Source organism: Ovis aries, chromosome 3, assembly GCF_016772045.2.
Source record: "Ovis aries strain OAR_USU_Benz2616 breed Rambouillet chromosome 3, ARS-UI_Ramb_v3.0, whole genome shotgun sequence".
In the NCBI taxonomy this organism is placed as follows: domain Eukaryota; kingdom Metazoa; phylum Chordata; class Mammalia; order Artiodactyla; family Bovidae; genus Ovis; species Ovis aries.
In genome coordinates, this window is record NC_056056.1 from 127,508,286 (window position 1) to 127,522,399 (window position 14,114).

Sequence of the window (14,114 nt, forward strand, 5' to 3'; positions counted from 1 at the left end):
TTGTACCATTTTATATTAAATGAATAATCTAGTGAGTAAAGAGCTTTCCTGTTCTGTGAGCCACTCTAGCATATTCCTCAAGTCTAGAAGGGGGTCTTGGAAACCTCTGATTTATAGCCAGTTGATCAGAAGAAGATGTAACAACTTGGGCTTTCAATTGGCATATGAGTGGGGAGGGAAGGCAGTCCTGTAGGACTGAACCTGGACAATCTGACCCCATCTTTAGGCACATGGTGTCAGAGCTGAGTTGTATTATAGGACACACCTGGGATTTGCACAGTTTCAAGTACATATTGTAAGATGTATTTAAAGACTCTTTACAAGTGGATGCTCTAAGCAGATAATCTAGTTAAGGAAAAATTCTATTTAACATAAGCAAAATATTTCAGGCTAGAGACTTTTAAAATTCTAATCTATTATTTTATCTATTTTTACTGGAGAGATATGAATTTCACAAGAAATCAAACACAGTGATGCCATTCGCTATGTTTTATTTTGCTATTGGCTTGTTAAACATAACATGCGAATAATCAAAAAGAAACATACACATGACTTAGGGTGAGACATAATTCTAGAAAAGAAAAGTGTCATTAGGAAAGTGTATATATATTCTTAACGCTAAAAATACTGCTGTAAGTATATGTAGTTTCACAAATTTTGTCTAGTATTTTGCAGAATCATTGGTCTCAAAATTTACCATCTATTTTTCAGCTAAACAGATTTGAACATTGAAATGTGAACATTTGAGCATGGAGATAATTTACTTCAGGACTGTAGACATCCATATGCATGTAATCCATGCTTTTGGGCACATTAAGTTCAGATTTAGAAATTTTAAAACTTGACTGACTTTCATGAAACCAGTAAAAAGCCTTTCACATCATTTGACAGTAGAGATGTAAAAAACACTAAATTTACAAATAAAGCATTAAGTTTCTTGTCAAGGTGTGTGTGTGTGTGTGTGTGTGTGTGTGTGTGTGTCTGTGCTTCTGATGAAATAGGCCTGCCTTTCATCTTCTCTTTTAAAAAAGTAGTAAAATGTTTACAAAACATTTTCCCTTAGAATTAGAAATTTATGAAAGTAATAAACAGCAACAAAAAATGAATACTATAAAAACTGACACACAAATAAACATAACCATAAACTGCTGTTCCAGGCTACACCTCAATGTAACTGGACTCAGTAGACATTAATTAACAGTGATCTCATTCGCGACACGTAGACATTCATACATATCAGGTGGCAGACTAGTTTGGGTGATGTGATTGCCATCCAAACGCAAATGTTTGATCTTGGAGTAGGACAGGGGTCCCAGGATCTTACAGAAGCTCTTCACATCAAACTCTGGAAAATTAGAGTGAAACATTTCAATCATTTCTTTCAATACATGAGCTTGAAACCATCATTTAAAAAAAAAGGGAAAATCTTTAAGACCATAATAATATCCAATAGCACTTCTTCCCACTTATTTGATGTATCTTTGAATTTAGAACTATTAAAGGCATATTTCAGACTTCCAAAGCCCAATAATATTTAGTAAAGAATACCTATGGTTAAGTCAGAAGATTCAATTAATGTTTGAAGGAACAGAACTTAAGTTCTTAATGAAACATCTTTTTTAGTATTATTTGAGTTCTTGATTTAGAAATACTTTATTATAGAAAGGCATGCAGTTAGCCTATCATGTTATCTCAGCATTATTTTGAAATATTAAGTCGAGCCTGAGGAAATCTAAGATGGGGTGCTGTAACATGAACAGTCTCAGCAGAGTAAGGATTTGGAGTTTTTGCATCTTAAAAGGAGTTAAATAGATGAACTCTAGAGAGTTTTCCAACAACCATACTTCATGACAAAGATTCAAAACTCCAAAGCAAAAACCAAATCATGGGATATCCACCATCTCAGTCCATGTCCTTTTCTGCTGGGGTCAAAAAGTTGCTACAAATGAACATCTGAGTTAGTCTTTAATGGGCACCAAGATGGTTGCTAGATAGCGTGACCCGTGTATCTACATTGAAACTGCCTATGGTGGCACAAATCTATTTCAGAGTAACCTTATGCTGGTCCTTTATCTTGTTATTTTTCTTTCATTTTTCAACTCTAGCTAACAAGGACTTCAGTTGAAATCCAAACACACTGCAGTCTTTCCCTCTAAGATGTTGTCTTAAATTACTCATCTGTCAAATGCCAGGGATTTTGCTTTCAGTACTGCCTCTGAGAAAGTATGGAACAATGTAAACAACAAGGGTCTAGGCCTCTATTAGTTTTCTGTTTCTGCCATTTCCCTTCTGAAACATTTATCCCATTCTAAGTATAGCATATCTATCACACTGTGTGGCATGAAGGTTTCACCAACTACAGTATGTAGAGCACTTCACACAGTGCTAGCACATTACTATGTACTGAAGTTATTGGTGTCCTTTTTCCCCCTCTTTTCTAAATTGCTTTATACTAGGAGGATCTGTGACTAGTCTAATGCTTAAAGTTGCAAGTTTGAAAAATAAGAAATCATTTTTGACTGTACATTTCCTAATATAAGAAAAGCATTAAGGAACTCTCTTTATCTTACAACGTGGGCAACTGGTATGTGTAAATATTATGCAGCAAGATAAACTAAGTTGAAGACACACAGGCAAAGTCACATGACAAGAATCCCTGAAATGTGTATACCTAAGCGTCAAAGATAAGGAAGGGAGAAAACGTAACTATTCACTTGCAAATGACTAAACGTGCTGGGCACTGGAATTTCAGTCTCAGCTTGCCACTGAGAGGCTGCTGGCATTTCTCTCTTGGTCCATCTGTCGCATCTCCTACACTGGCTCTTTGTTTTTTACTCATACAATGAAAACTAATTTTTCCACCTTCGAATGCCCTTGCATTTATATCTTTCTCCTTTCTTGTCTCAGAGTAGGAAGTAGTCTTTCTCCTGCTAACCTCCACCCACCAAATCTAATGGGTTTCTTCAGCCCTCAACCATCTTAAATTCCATTAGCATTTTGGCTTGTCTGAGTATCCTTTTTCCTGACCACAAAAGTTTATAATGTGGGACCATATATTGCCACATAGTGAATTTTCCCCTGGAAACAACTCTAAGGGTTTAGCTCTAATAGCTTGACTGTATTGCATGACAGGCAAGCTTTCCAGATGCAAGAAAGAAGATGTGGCATTGCAGAGCTGGCAGTCACGATTTCCTTCATGAGAACACCCCAACTCTACTAGGAGTTACATGAAACTGTTGCAGAATTATAAAGTAGCATATTAATAAGGCACAATGCAATTTTTTCTGATAGGAGTGTCAATATCCTTAGCCAGTAGGACAAGGGGACCAAGTTTTATAATATACACATGTTCAATTTCAATAGATTATTTTGCACGTAGAATTATTTGCTGTGTGAATCAGTGTTTCCCACCTGAGTTTTCATTTTAAAAATCTCATCTGTGAATTACAGGTTTTTTCTTCTGCCAACTTCCATTAAAAAATAAGGTTAATATTGGTGAATAGTCAATTTACGATCTAAATCTTTATAGCTTAAATTGAAATACGTGCCAGGAAGTCAGGAGAGTACATAAACAGCCCGAGTGGATCAGGTCAAACTCCTACCCAGCAAATAAATGAAAAACAAACTACAGACATACGAGAAAGGAAGGAGAAATGATGGGAAAATCAAATGAGGTGAAGCGTTGTATGTAAGAAAAAGGGGCTCTGTAATTCTAGTAAACTATATTCCAAACACTTACCATAGTCCTCCTTAAACTTTCTCACAGTCCTCCTAAGAACACTGTGAAGACTACACACCCCAACCACACCAGGGAAAACAGAGATAGATGGTGGTCATGAAAGTATAGCAACATGTTGAGCCCCAAGTAAAGATGTCAGAGGAGACCACGAGTGTACGCAGGCTGCTCTGGGGACAAGCAGGAGAGAGATGTCACAGTCTCTGATGACTGTGTTCCCTCTGGTCTTGGTTTCCCCCTTAGCTACGTCTTGTCAAGAAACAAACGCACACACAAATTGAAGCCATGAAGGAGGCAAACAATAACAGATGAAAATCAAGGGTTAACACAGCAGAAATAATTAGCCCAGAATATTAAATCTGAAGAAATGAGTGTTTAAATTCTATATGACCTTAATGATTTCTTATCTGGACACTCCAAAGAAAAGCCAGATAATGGATAAACAGCTAAGCTAGAATTCTATATTGTAGAGAAATATTTTGTTGGCATTTTTTTTTTTAAACTGGAGCCAATTTAATATTTGTTTCACACAACTTAGGCATTTAAAACCTTGAGGAAGTATCAATCAATCATGGGCACAGTTTTCTACTTACTTTCAAGTTCATTGACCTCCAGGTAATAGTTTTCAAGGTTTTCATTGACTGTCGGTATGCTTTTCAGCTTATTATAGGAGAGATCCAGCTCCAACAAAGATGATACATTAAAAGAATTTCCAGGGACTCCACTATCAGCCAGTTCATTATGAGACAAACGCAGATACTGCAATGCACTGAAACGCTTGAAATACTCATCAGGGATGTTGCTAATCTTGTTGTTGTCTAAGTAAAGAGTTAGAAGAGACACTGGGAGACCAGAAGGTAGTTTGGTCATCTGATTGAAGCTCAAGTCGAGGTATTCGAGTGACTTCAGACCTTTCAAAGCAGCTGAAACGGCATCCTCTTTCAGCTGATTGTGCTGAAGGTGGATAAAGGTCAGGTTAACCAGTCCATCAAAGGAGCCAAGCTTAGAGATCTTGTTGTGAGTGAGCTGCAGGTCCACCAGAGACTTGGGAAGTGGGCCCACAGATTCTGTCAGATTGTTGTAATTTATGTGCAGCTTCTTCAGTTGCTTCAGTTTAGAGAAAACCCTTCCTTTTATCTTGGAATTTTCTAGAAGGTTGTGGTCGAGAATGAGCCACTGCAGATCAGTTACGTTTTCAAAGGCCTTCTCATCAATGTGGTCAATCTGGTTATTCCTAAGGTAAAGGTACTTGATTCCAGGAGGCACCATTGGCACGCTCTTCAGTTTCAGCTCATCGCAGTACATGGCTGTGGGATAGCTTTCAGGGCAGTTACATTCTGGTGCACAGTTTGGTGATGACCTCCCATATATTGATTGGGGGAAATCGTAATAATCATAGTAATCAGGATAGGTGCTGCTGGCACCGCCAATTAATGCCAAGAGGAGAGGAAACACACCTAGATTCATTCTGGCAAATGCTTTGAATCCTAAATAAAGTGAAAATATGTATTATAAAACAGTATTCTTTCAGGAAAAGTATACTAAGAAGAAAGAAAATGCATTTAAAAATGCAAATTTTATTATTTTAGAGTGCTTTTTTACTGCACTAATGATGTCTGTTAATTTGCTTTGAAGGATTAGGATAAGGATGTAAATTTACAATGTGTGGGGAAGGGAACAGATTCCAGGACAGATTGCATACACTGGCGCCCCCTTCTGGGCGAGCTAGGCCTAATTGTTCCAGTCAACCTCTCTCCAGCTCCTTTTCTTAATTACATGGATTCCTGCAAGAGGTTCTGGGAGGGGCCCTTTAACCACCATGTTAGAACGCAGCTTCAGAATACCTTCAAGACCAGAAGAAACAAAAGGAAGAAGACAGTTGTAAACTGGACCCTCTACCCCACCATCCAACATCATTAAAATATCTCATTAAAAAGATCCTTCCTGAGAACATGGGCAATCTGTGATTTTGTCTGGAAGAACATTGTTCTTATGTGTGTCTGCTGGGGGTGGTTGGGGGGCGGTGATGGTGGTAGTAGTGGTAGGGTGCTGGGGAGGGTGGAAAATTCTTTTAGAACTATCTTTATTGTTGACTCTGAAGAGAGGAAACAGACTTCTTAAGTGGGGGTGTGTGCATATTATGTCAACTTTTATCTAACATTCTATACTTTTAAGCACATTACAAAATTCTGTTTGAAAATTAGTATTTAGTATATTAGTTTCAGTAAAATTATTGTTTGTTAATCAAGGAAATGTCACGAAATCTAAACAGCTTTAAACCTAGAAAGAGATCTAACTGGTAGAGAATGATATTCTTTTCAAAGTTTTGAATGAAAGCTTTTCTTTCTCTCAGTCACTCACAATTTGTCTGCCTTCTTCATGTTAAAATTTGAGAAGGTAGGGTTTGCTTATCTGGGTTTTAGCACTGGCACTGAATGAAGATGGAAGAGAGTGGGAACTAAGGAAGGCCTGCATTAAACACTGAGCATTAAGAGCCATGTAGGAAAGGATCAATTTGGGAATATACACTGAAAACAATTTGTATCAGTGATCTTCACATGTACCTGTTGCTAAGGATCAGTGAAGCACATTTCAATTGCTTGGGAAGTAAAGGGTCAGCAATGTAGATAAAGGAAAATCGGATATAAGAGCTGGGCTTTTGTAGAATGAAGAGTTATAGCTGAGCAGTTGGTCACTCTGGGAGGGAAACTGTTTCTGTGAGGCAGCATCCACATTCCAATGGATACCATAAAATAAAATCTCTTCCCGTGAGAAACAAGGTACAAGCTTTTGGATCTAGGTAGTTTAGGACAAGCAGGGTTTTCTGCTCTCAGGAATTTTAAACATCTTTGCTTTAACTTGGAATTATAAAATACTTAATTTTAGCAGATGAAACACTCGAAAAGATTGTTAGGATCACTCTCATAACAGACATAATGTAACATGTAGCCAGACTCTTAGTAAATTATTCCCTAAGATTGTGATGGAGTCATTAAATTTAGTTGACAGGACTTGGCCATGAGAACAATTACATAGTGCTAATGTAATTGTAGGATTCTTTTTAAATTACAGTATATTAATGTTGTAAAGATTTGTCTTACTTTATTAATAAGTCCAAATTATTTTAATTCAGTATACACTAAAATAGACATGGGAACTATAATGTGAGTATTGAATAGTAATGAAAAATGCTTCCATATTTTTTGGCAGAGTCAAAACAAGGGCTCTGAATTCAAAGAGAGTTTGTAACCATATAATGACTCCATTATGAAGCAAAAACACACTTTACTTTCCCCTAGTTTTTTTCAAATACCTGTGGCTATGAAGAAAAGGCTCTTTTCCAAAGAGTAAATCATGTTTCCCAGAATTTCTTTAAAACATGTTCCTGTTTCTTAAGACATACATCCACAACCCAAATCTTTAAAATTAATAGAATTAAGTAATCCTTTTGTTCAGGTTTTATAACAGCATGAAGTGTTTACAGCAAATCATAACAAATTATAACGACATACCAGTTGCAAAATATTTTGAATATTGATTGAAATGGCTTCCTTTGTTCCAAATTAAGTTCTAACAAAACTAACATATAGAACTATTTAGCATAAAATAGCAAACATTTTAAATGCCATACTGTTTCACTGTGTCTACTTTCTAGTGAAATCTTGAAACTTTTTATAACATCCTTTGCTAAGTAAGGCATTATAGACTGTATAAAATGTATCTCAAATTCATAAATCATGGAAAGTATATTCTGCAAGATGTGAAAGTAAATGCTCAAAACTGGATTTGCTGTTGAATAGCAATTGGCAAAGTTGCTCTGGAATTTTTTTTTCTGTTCTCATTACAATAAACACTGTCCCAAACCATCAGCATCCCCAGTGCTATAGTTAAAACAGCACTTACCTTACTGTCTTGACCCTGCTTTCGTTAATTCTTAAAGCAGATGCACTATGGACAAGAATCCACCAATATATGCTGTAAACTCTGTCAGACGGAACTGGCTGCCAGATTCTTAGTGATACAAGAGCTGAGGTGGGGGGGGTGGGGGGAAACCCAGCCCAGTCACGCCAGTCTCTGAATGGAGTTATGTCATTGTGGGGATCTTGTGGTGTGGCATGCAAACACTCTCTAATGAGGTGCAGGTGGACTTGGTGAGCAAGGCCAGCCCAGCTCACTCCCTATGGAGTAAGAGAGAGATGCGTGCTAAACCCGCCCAAATAACCTAGTTTTTAACCCCAAATGGAGTCCTGCTGCAAATGAGGCATCTACAGTGAGAATGTTTCTCTTACAAAGCCCTTTGCTTCTATAGCTGTGACAACAATTAAATGCAGTTCTCTCAGCCAGCTATCATGTTCCTCTAAAGGTCACGTAAATCATCAACTGAATAAACCATTTCAGGAAAATGTAAATGAGAAGACTCAGAAGAATTGAATCCTTTTTGCTCATTACTCTTGAAATTTATACTTACTTGGATCAACTTAATTTTTGGCCAAAAGAGAAACTTACATTAGTTTCTAAAATATTAAAATGCTTCATTTATACTTTGATACAAGTGATAAGTATCAACATTTCCAGTTTGCTTATGTTAAGCAGACTCATTTTATGCTCTTCAGGTCTGGAACCAATCAGTAATATTCTGCCTGTTTCTTATTTTGTGGATTTAATTTAGGAATTCATCCAAAACCTTACTTGGGAATAGTATTCTATAGCTTATTGCCAAAAAACATAAAAGAAGATGAAAAAAATAAATGTATACTAAAGATATCACAAAGTAATCATTTTTCACTGACATTGCATGATAGCAATTGTTTTTTTTTCCAAAACTGAAAGTTATGCTAAGTTGCATTCTCCCAAAGGCCTGGTTTGACATATGTTTCCTTATCATTTCCTGATGCAGGCTTCTAGAAAATGAGGATCTACTCAATTCCTTGTCTATTTCACTTTGTGATTGTATCAGCTTTGTAGCTTTTTTATATGATTTTTTCCATCCAAATTTTTCATTTTCTCATGTTTATAGGAATTCTTAGAATCAGATACTTTAAGTTGCCACCTTGTAAGATTTTCCCTTTTAAGATAAATATGTGACTTTTTGAAAATTATGAGACTTTTGAAAATTAATTTAATCTTCGTGATCACATTAGTGTAAATGCCTCATTTTTGTCAGAGAACAGTTTAAAAACACAACAATCTTCTTTGAAGTAACTAATACAATTGTAAAGTAATTCGTAGCATAATGTTTTAAGAAAATTTTAGAAAGCCCTCTGTTTTACATTGGTCTTCACCAGTAGTTCAGCAGTAAAGAATCTGTCTGCAGTGCAGGAAATGCTGGTTGATCCCAGGGTCAGAAAGATCCCCTGGAGAAAGAAATGGCAACCCACGCCAGTATTCCTGCCTCGGAAATTCCATGGACTGTGGTGTTCTTGGTGGGCTTGGGTCTGTCCATGGGGTCAGACAGGACTAAGCCCCTAAACAACACCAACAAACCCAGTGTTACAACAGAGGACATAAATAAACTTAGAAGAACTCAAGAAAAAAAAAGGTTATATTGATCAGTCATATATCATTAAATGTCTCATTGCAAGAAGATAGCTAAAACAATTCTAAGCATTAATTTTGTGTGTGTCAACTTCTATAACCTGCAATTTTGTTTGAAAAATTCCAGCTATATATTCCAAGGATTTTTCTTTTGAGCAATAATATGTTGTCTGTAACAGAGAAAGTGCATTAAGTTGAATTTAGCTTATTGTGAAGCTGATATTATCTATATACCTTTTCTATAAAATTAGTTATGTGAGGCCAATAATTGGATACTATTGCACATTTTAAAGCATATTTCTTAGGCTTATTAGAAAGAAATGAAATTAATATTTGTGGCGTATCTAATTTATTCCATGCTTTATTTTCACAAGGTTCACATATTTCTAAAGTTTAAATTTCATGCTTTAAAATCCATGTAAATATTATTATCAAGTTTTCAGAGAAGTAAAAATGGAACTCAGAAGGTCTAAATAATTCACTGAAAAAACAAAATCATGAGCACCTTCACCCTCTGGAAAGAGGGTGGACAGGATGGAGCTAGGAAAAGGTATTTAATCAGTTTAAAATATTTTCTAGGCAACATTATTAACAGTTGAGAAAATGCATAAATATTAGCCAGGCAAAAGTTTTTAAAAGGCACAAGGTTAGCTAAGCAATACTTTCTTTCTTTGTACTTGACATACTCACATTCTCCCATATGCACACGTTAGACCTCCTGGGTGAGGTTTGAGCTTTCCAACTCGGTGAATGGAAATTAGGTCCTTTGTGGTAATGGATGTGGGAGATTTCATCAGAATCTCTGTTAAAATGATTGAGTCACCACGTCAGCCTATCAGCTGGACTCTCTCTGTTACTTGAGACCAGCAAGGGGGGTGAAGAACATCATTATTGTTTCACCCACCTGATTCCGAATGGGCTCCCATGGAGGCCCGGATGGTAAAGTGTCTGCCTGCAATGCGGGAGACCGGGGTTAGATCCCTGGGTTGGGAAGATCCCCTGGAGAAGGAAATGGAGACCCACTGCAGTACTCTTGCCTGGAAAATTCCATGGATGGAGGAGCCTGGCAGGCTACAGTCCATGGGGTTGCAAAGAGTCAGACACTGCTGAGCGACTAACACATCGCTATTCATAGAGTCATAGAACCACAGATTTGGAATGAATCTCAGATACCCTTTAAAGGATGAGTTATATGAAACCAATTCCCCAAATTCTGCAGCTGGATCTTTTTCTTCTCATGTGAAGAGCTAAACTAACATGTTACCAGTACTCCACTCAAAGAACTGCAACATTGTTTTCCCTTTGTGTAGGATGGATGGCCTGACTTCCCTAGTAGCTCAGTTAAAGAATCCACCTGCAATGAGGGAGACCTGGGTTCGATTCCTGGGTTGAGAAGATATCCTGGAGAAGGGAATGGCTACCCACTCCCGTATTCCTGCCTGAAGAGTCCCACAGACAGAGGAACCTGGTGGACTACAGTCCATGGGGTCGCAAAGAATCGCACAGGACAGAGCGACTAAGCACAGCACAGGATGAATGGCATCTTATGTTTCCCAGTGCTCCATCTAGGCAGTAAGATATGACTGTGCATCAGTGATGTGAGGTCATCTCAGAGCATAGAAGAGGATGAAATCCAGTGACAACTCCCTGCTAATAGACGAGAAAGTTCTTTTTTTACCATTTTATACACTGAGATTTCAAACTCAGCTCTCTTCTTATCTCTCATAAAAGTTGTTTGTTTTAGCACGTTTAGAAAATGCAGAGGAAAATAAGAATTTTAACATGGTTAGAGAATAGTTTTAAGGGAAAAAAGTAAAAATATATATTCTAGCCCAGAGATTACTATATTATTTTGGTGTTTTTTCTTAAGGTGTGAGTGTGTACACACACAAACCAACAGACATTGATTTTCACCAAAGTATTTCAACATTACACTTATAGTTTTGCAGTGTTTTCCACATGAAAGTAAGTTGTGGGTATTTTTGTATGTTATTAAATATTATTATCTAATGTCATTTTAACTAACTGCATTAAATTTTATTATATAAATGTATCATAATGTAGTTGTTATTTTTTAATATTACAATGAACACTTGCTTTTTCTTATAATTTGTAAAGCACTGTCTCCTGCATTGAAATTTCTTTCACCAAATTGGTTGTACCTAATCTGTCTATTCTGCTTATCGCAATAGACACATTTTAAATGAAAATGCCATTTTAGTAGGTAATGTTTTCAAATCAGAAAATAAAGGAATGGATTTCAGTTTTTTTTCTCCCCTCAGGTCAATCTTTTTACCGTTCTTAACTTTAGCATTTCTTATGAGCCACAGATGGAGAAGCGAATGGCAACCCACTCCAGGATTCTTGCCTGGAGAATCCCGTGGACAGAGAAGCCTGACAGACTATAGTCCATGAGGTCACAAAGAGTTGGACACGACTGAGTAACTTACATACACGTGAGCCATGGAACTATCTTCATTTTCAGAGTCCTTACACATGGGTGTGTATTTTTAAACTCATTCTACAACTGCTTCCATTTCTCTTGCATCTTACATGAAAAATATTTTTAGAATTATCAATAATAAGGATTACTGTATTTTTGCATTAAATAGTTTGCATTGTAAAAATAATATACATGAATGGTATAACATGCTGAAACATTTAATAACATACCAGGATATAATATAAGGTTAAATGTAAAATAACCTCTTACCCAACTGACTTTCCAATTGTACTCCCCAGAAATAATCATTGTTTTCTATCTTTATTACTTGAGGTATTTCAGACATGTTCTATATACCCAACAGAATTTCATTTCTCTATTTCTTTTTCTTTCCCTTTTATCCCTTGTGCTTTGCACTTTTCATCTAGATTACTTATTTTATCTAACTAATATATATATCTCTGCCTCATGTTTTATATAGTTACAGAACACACTGCTGTATCAAATATTACTTGTGTTTTTGCTCAATGGTGAGTTTTTCAGTGCTTTCAATGCTTGCTGTTTGTTGTTTGCACAGTTTAATCATTATGACACAATATGTGGATCAAATTTTGTGCATTAGTACAATTTAGCTTTAGGAAAATTCCAAAAGTGAAATTTCTGATGAGAAGTGTGTGCACATTTTAACACTTTACAGCTATCATCTAGTTATTGGTCTGATTATCACTGCCATCAATGGTATATGAGAATGTATTTTTACCAATCATTCATGAAGTTTGAATATAATCAAGAGTAACATTTCTGTAATCTCATTGTTCAAGCATTATTTATTAAATAATATTTGGTAGTTATAGTCTCCTCTCTTTATTCCTTAAGATAATAATAGTGAATTCATTATGTAACATAAATAATATTTTAATTAAAACCCCATATTTTCCAAAATATACATATTATTTTTGTAAAATGTTTAATAAATGGGTTGGTAGGCAAGAGCTGGGCTCTTATAGCTCCTTCTTTATTCAATCTGTTGTGATATGTTGCTATGCTTAATGCATATGAAGAAAATCTTGTCTCAGATATTAACCTAAGAAAATAAGTATATTAATAGTTTAATAGTTTTTTAAAGATAATATCAAATATTCATCTTTAATAAACATCAAACCTCAAAAGTATTTGAAAGGTTTTTAAAGCCTTTAAAGCCTTAAAAACTTTTACGCTTTTAAAAAGGTTCGTTGCAATGTAAAACCTGAAATCATATCAAAGAACATTTTTTTACACTGGTTTCTAAAATTCAAGGCTTTAGTCTCCAAATTTAGAAATAGCAGATGATGCTTAACAGCATCAAAACAAACAACCCAATCAAAAAATACACAGTAGATTTAAATAGATATTTCTTCAGAGAAGACACACAGATGTCCAAGAGGCAGCTGAAAGATGGTCAGCATCACTAATCATTAGAGAAATGCAAATCAAAACTACAATGAGATAATACCTAACAACAGAGATTAGCCATCATCAAAAAGTCTACAAACAATAAATGCTAGAAAGAGTGTAGAGAAAAGAAAACCCTCCTACACTGTTGGTTGGAATGTAAATTGATACAGCCACTATGGACAACAGTATGGAGGTTCCTTAAGAAACTAAAAATAGAGCAATCCCATTCCTGGACATATATTCAGAGAAAAATATGATTCAAAAGGACAATTCACCCCAGTGCTCACTGTAATGCAGTTTACAGTAACCAAGACATGGTAGCAACTTAAATGTCCATTGACATAGGAATAGACAAGGAAGATGGGATATGTGTGTACATATATACACACACACATATGTATATATACACTCACAGTGAAATATCACTCAGCCATTACATGGAATTGGAGAAGGAAATGGCAGCCTACTCCAGTATTCTTCCCTGGAAAATTCCATGGATAGAGGAGCCTGGTGGGCTACAGTCTTTGGAATGGCAAAGAGTTGGCCATGACTGAGCGACTGAGCATGTTAAAAAGAATGAAATAATGCCATTTCCAGCAACACAGATGGACCTGGAGATAAGTGAAGTAGGTCAGACAGAGAAAGGCAAATATTATATAATATCACTTACATTCAAAAACCTTAAAAAAAATGATACAAACTTGTTTACAAAATACAAATAGACTCATAGATTTAGAGAACAAATTTATGGTTCCAGGAAATGGGGAGGAGGCGGAAGAGACAGATTGGGAGTTTGGGATTGACATGTGTACACTGCTGTATTTAAAATAGATAACCAACAGAGACCAACTGTATAGCACAGGGAATTCTGCTCAATACTCTGTAATAACCTAAATGAGAAAAAATCTTGAAAAAGAGTAGGTACACGTGTACATATAATTGAATCACTTTGTGGTACACGTGAAA

The 14,114-nt window shown here is 36.0% G+C and overlaps 1 protein-coding gene across 2 annotated transcripts; it reads right to left on the reverse strand.

The window, feature by feature from the left end:
* Positions 1-474: 474 nt before the first annotated feature.
* LUM (lumican) lies at positions 475-10,002 on the reverse strand. Of its 2 annotated transcripts, none has more exons than XM_012174076.4 (3): positions 9,962-10,002; positions 4,330-5,223; positions 475-1,345 (listed from the first exon to the last, which is right to left on the reverse strand). In XM_012174076.4, exons 2-3 carry the CDS (start codon positions 5,201-5,203, stop codon positions 1,191-1,193), a joined length of 1,029 nt encoding a protein of 342 aa, XP_012029466.1. In that variant the 5' UTR covers positions 5,204-5,223; positions 9,962-10,002; the 3' UTR covers positions 475-1,190. The 2 variants fall into 2 exon arrangements, with proteins under 2 accessions (XP_012029466.1, XP_004006300.1); XM_004006251.4 differs by lacking the exon at positions 9,962-10,002 and adding an exon at positions 7,640-7,735.
* Positions 10,003-14,114: the final 4,112 nt, after the last annotated feature.

Coding starts and splice junctions, on each gene's coding strand:
- LUM (XM_012174076.4), bottom strand. CDS start 5,203: ATGAATCTAGGTGTGTTTCCTCTCCTCTTGGCATTAATTGGCGGTGCC. Junction 1,346..4,329: donor GGAGGTCAATGAACTTGAAA/GTAAGTAGAAAA, acceptor CTAATTTTCCAG/AGTTTGATGTGAAGAGCTTC.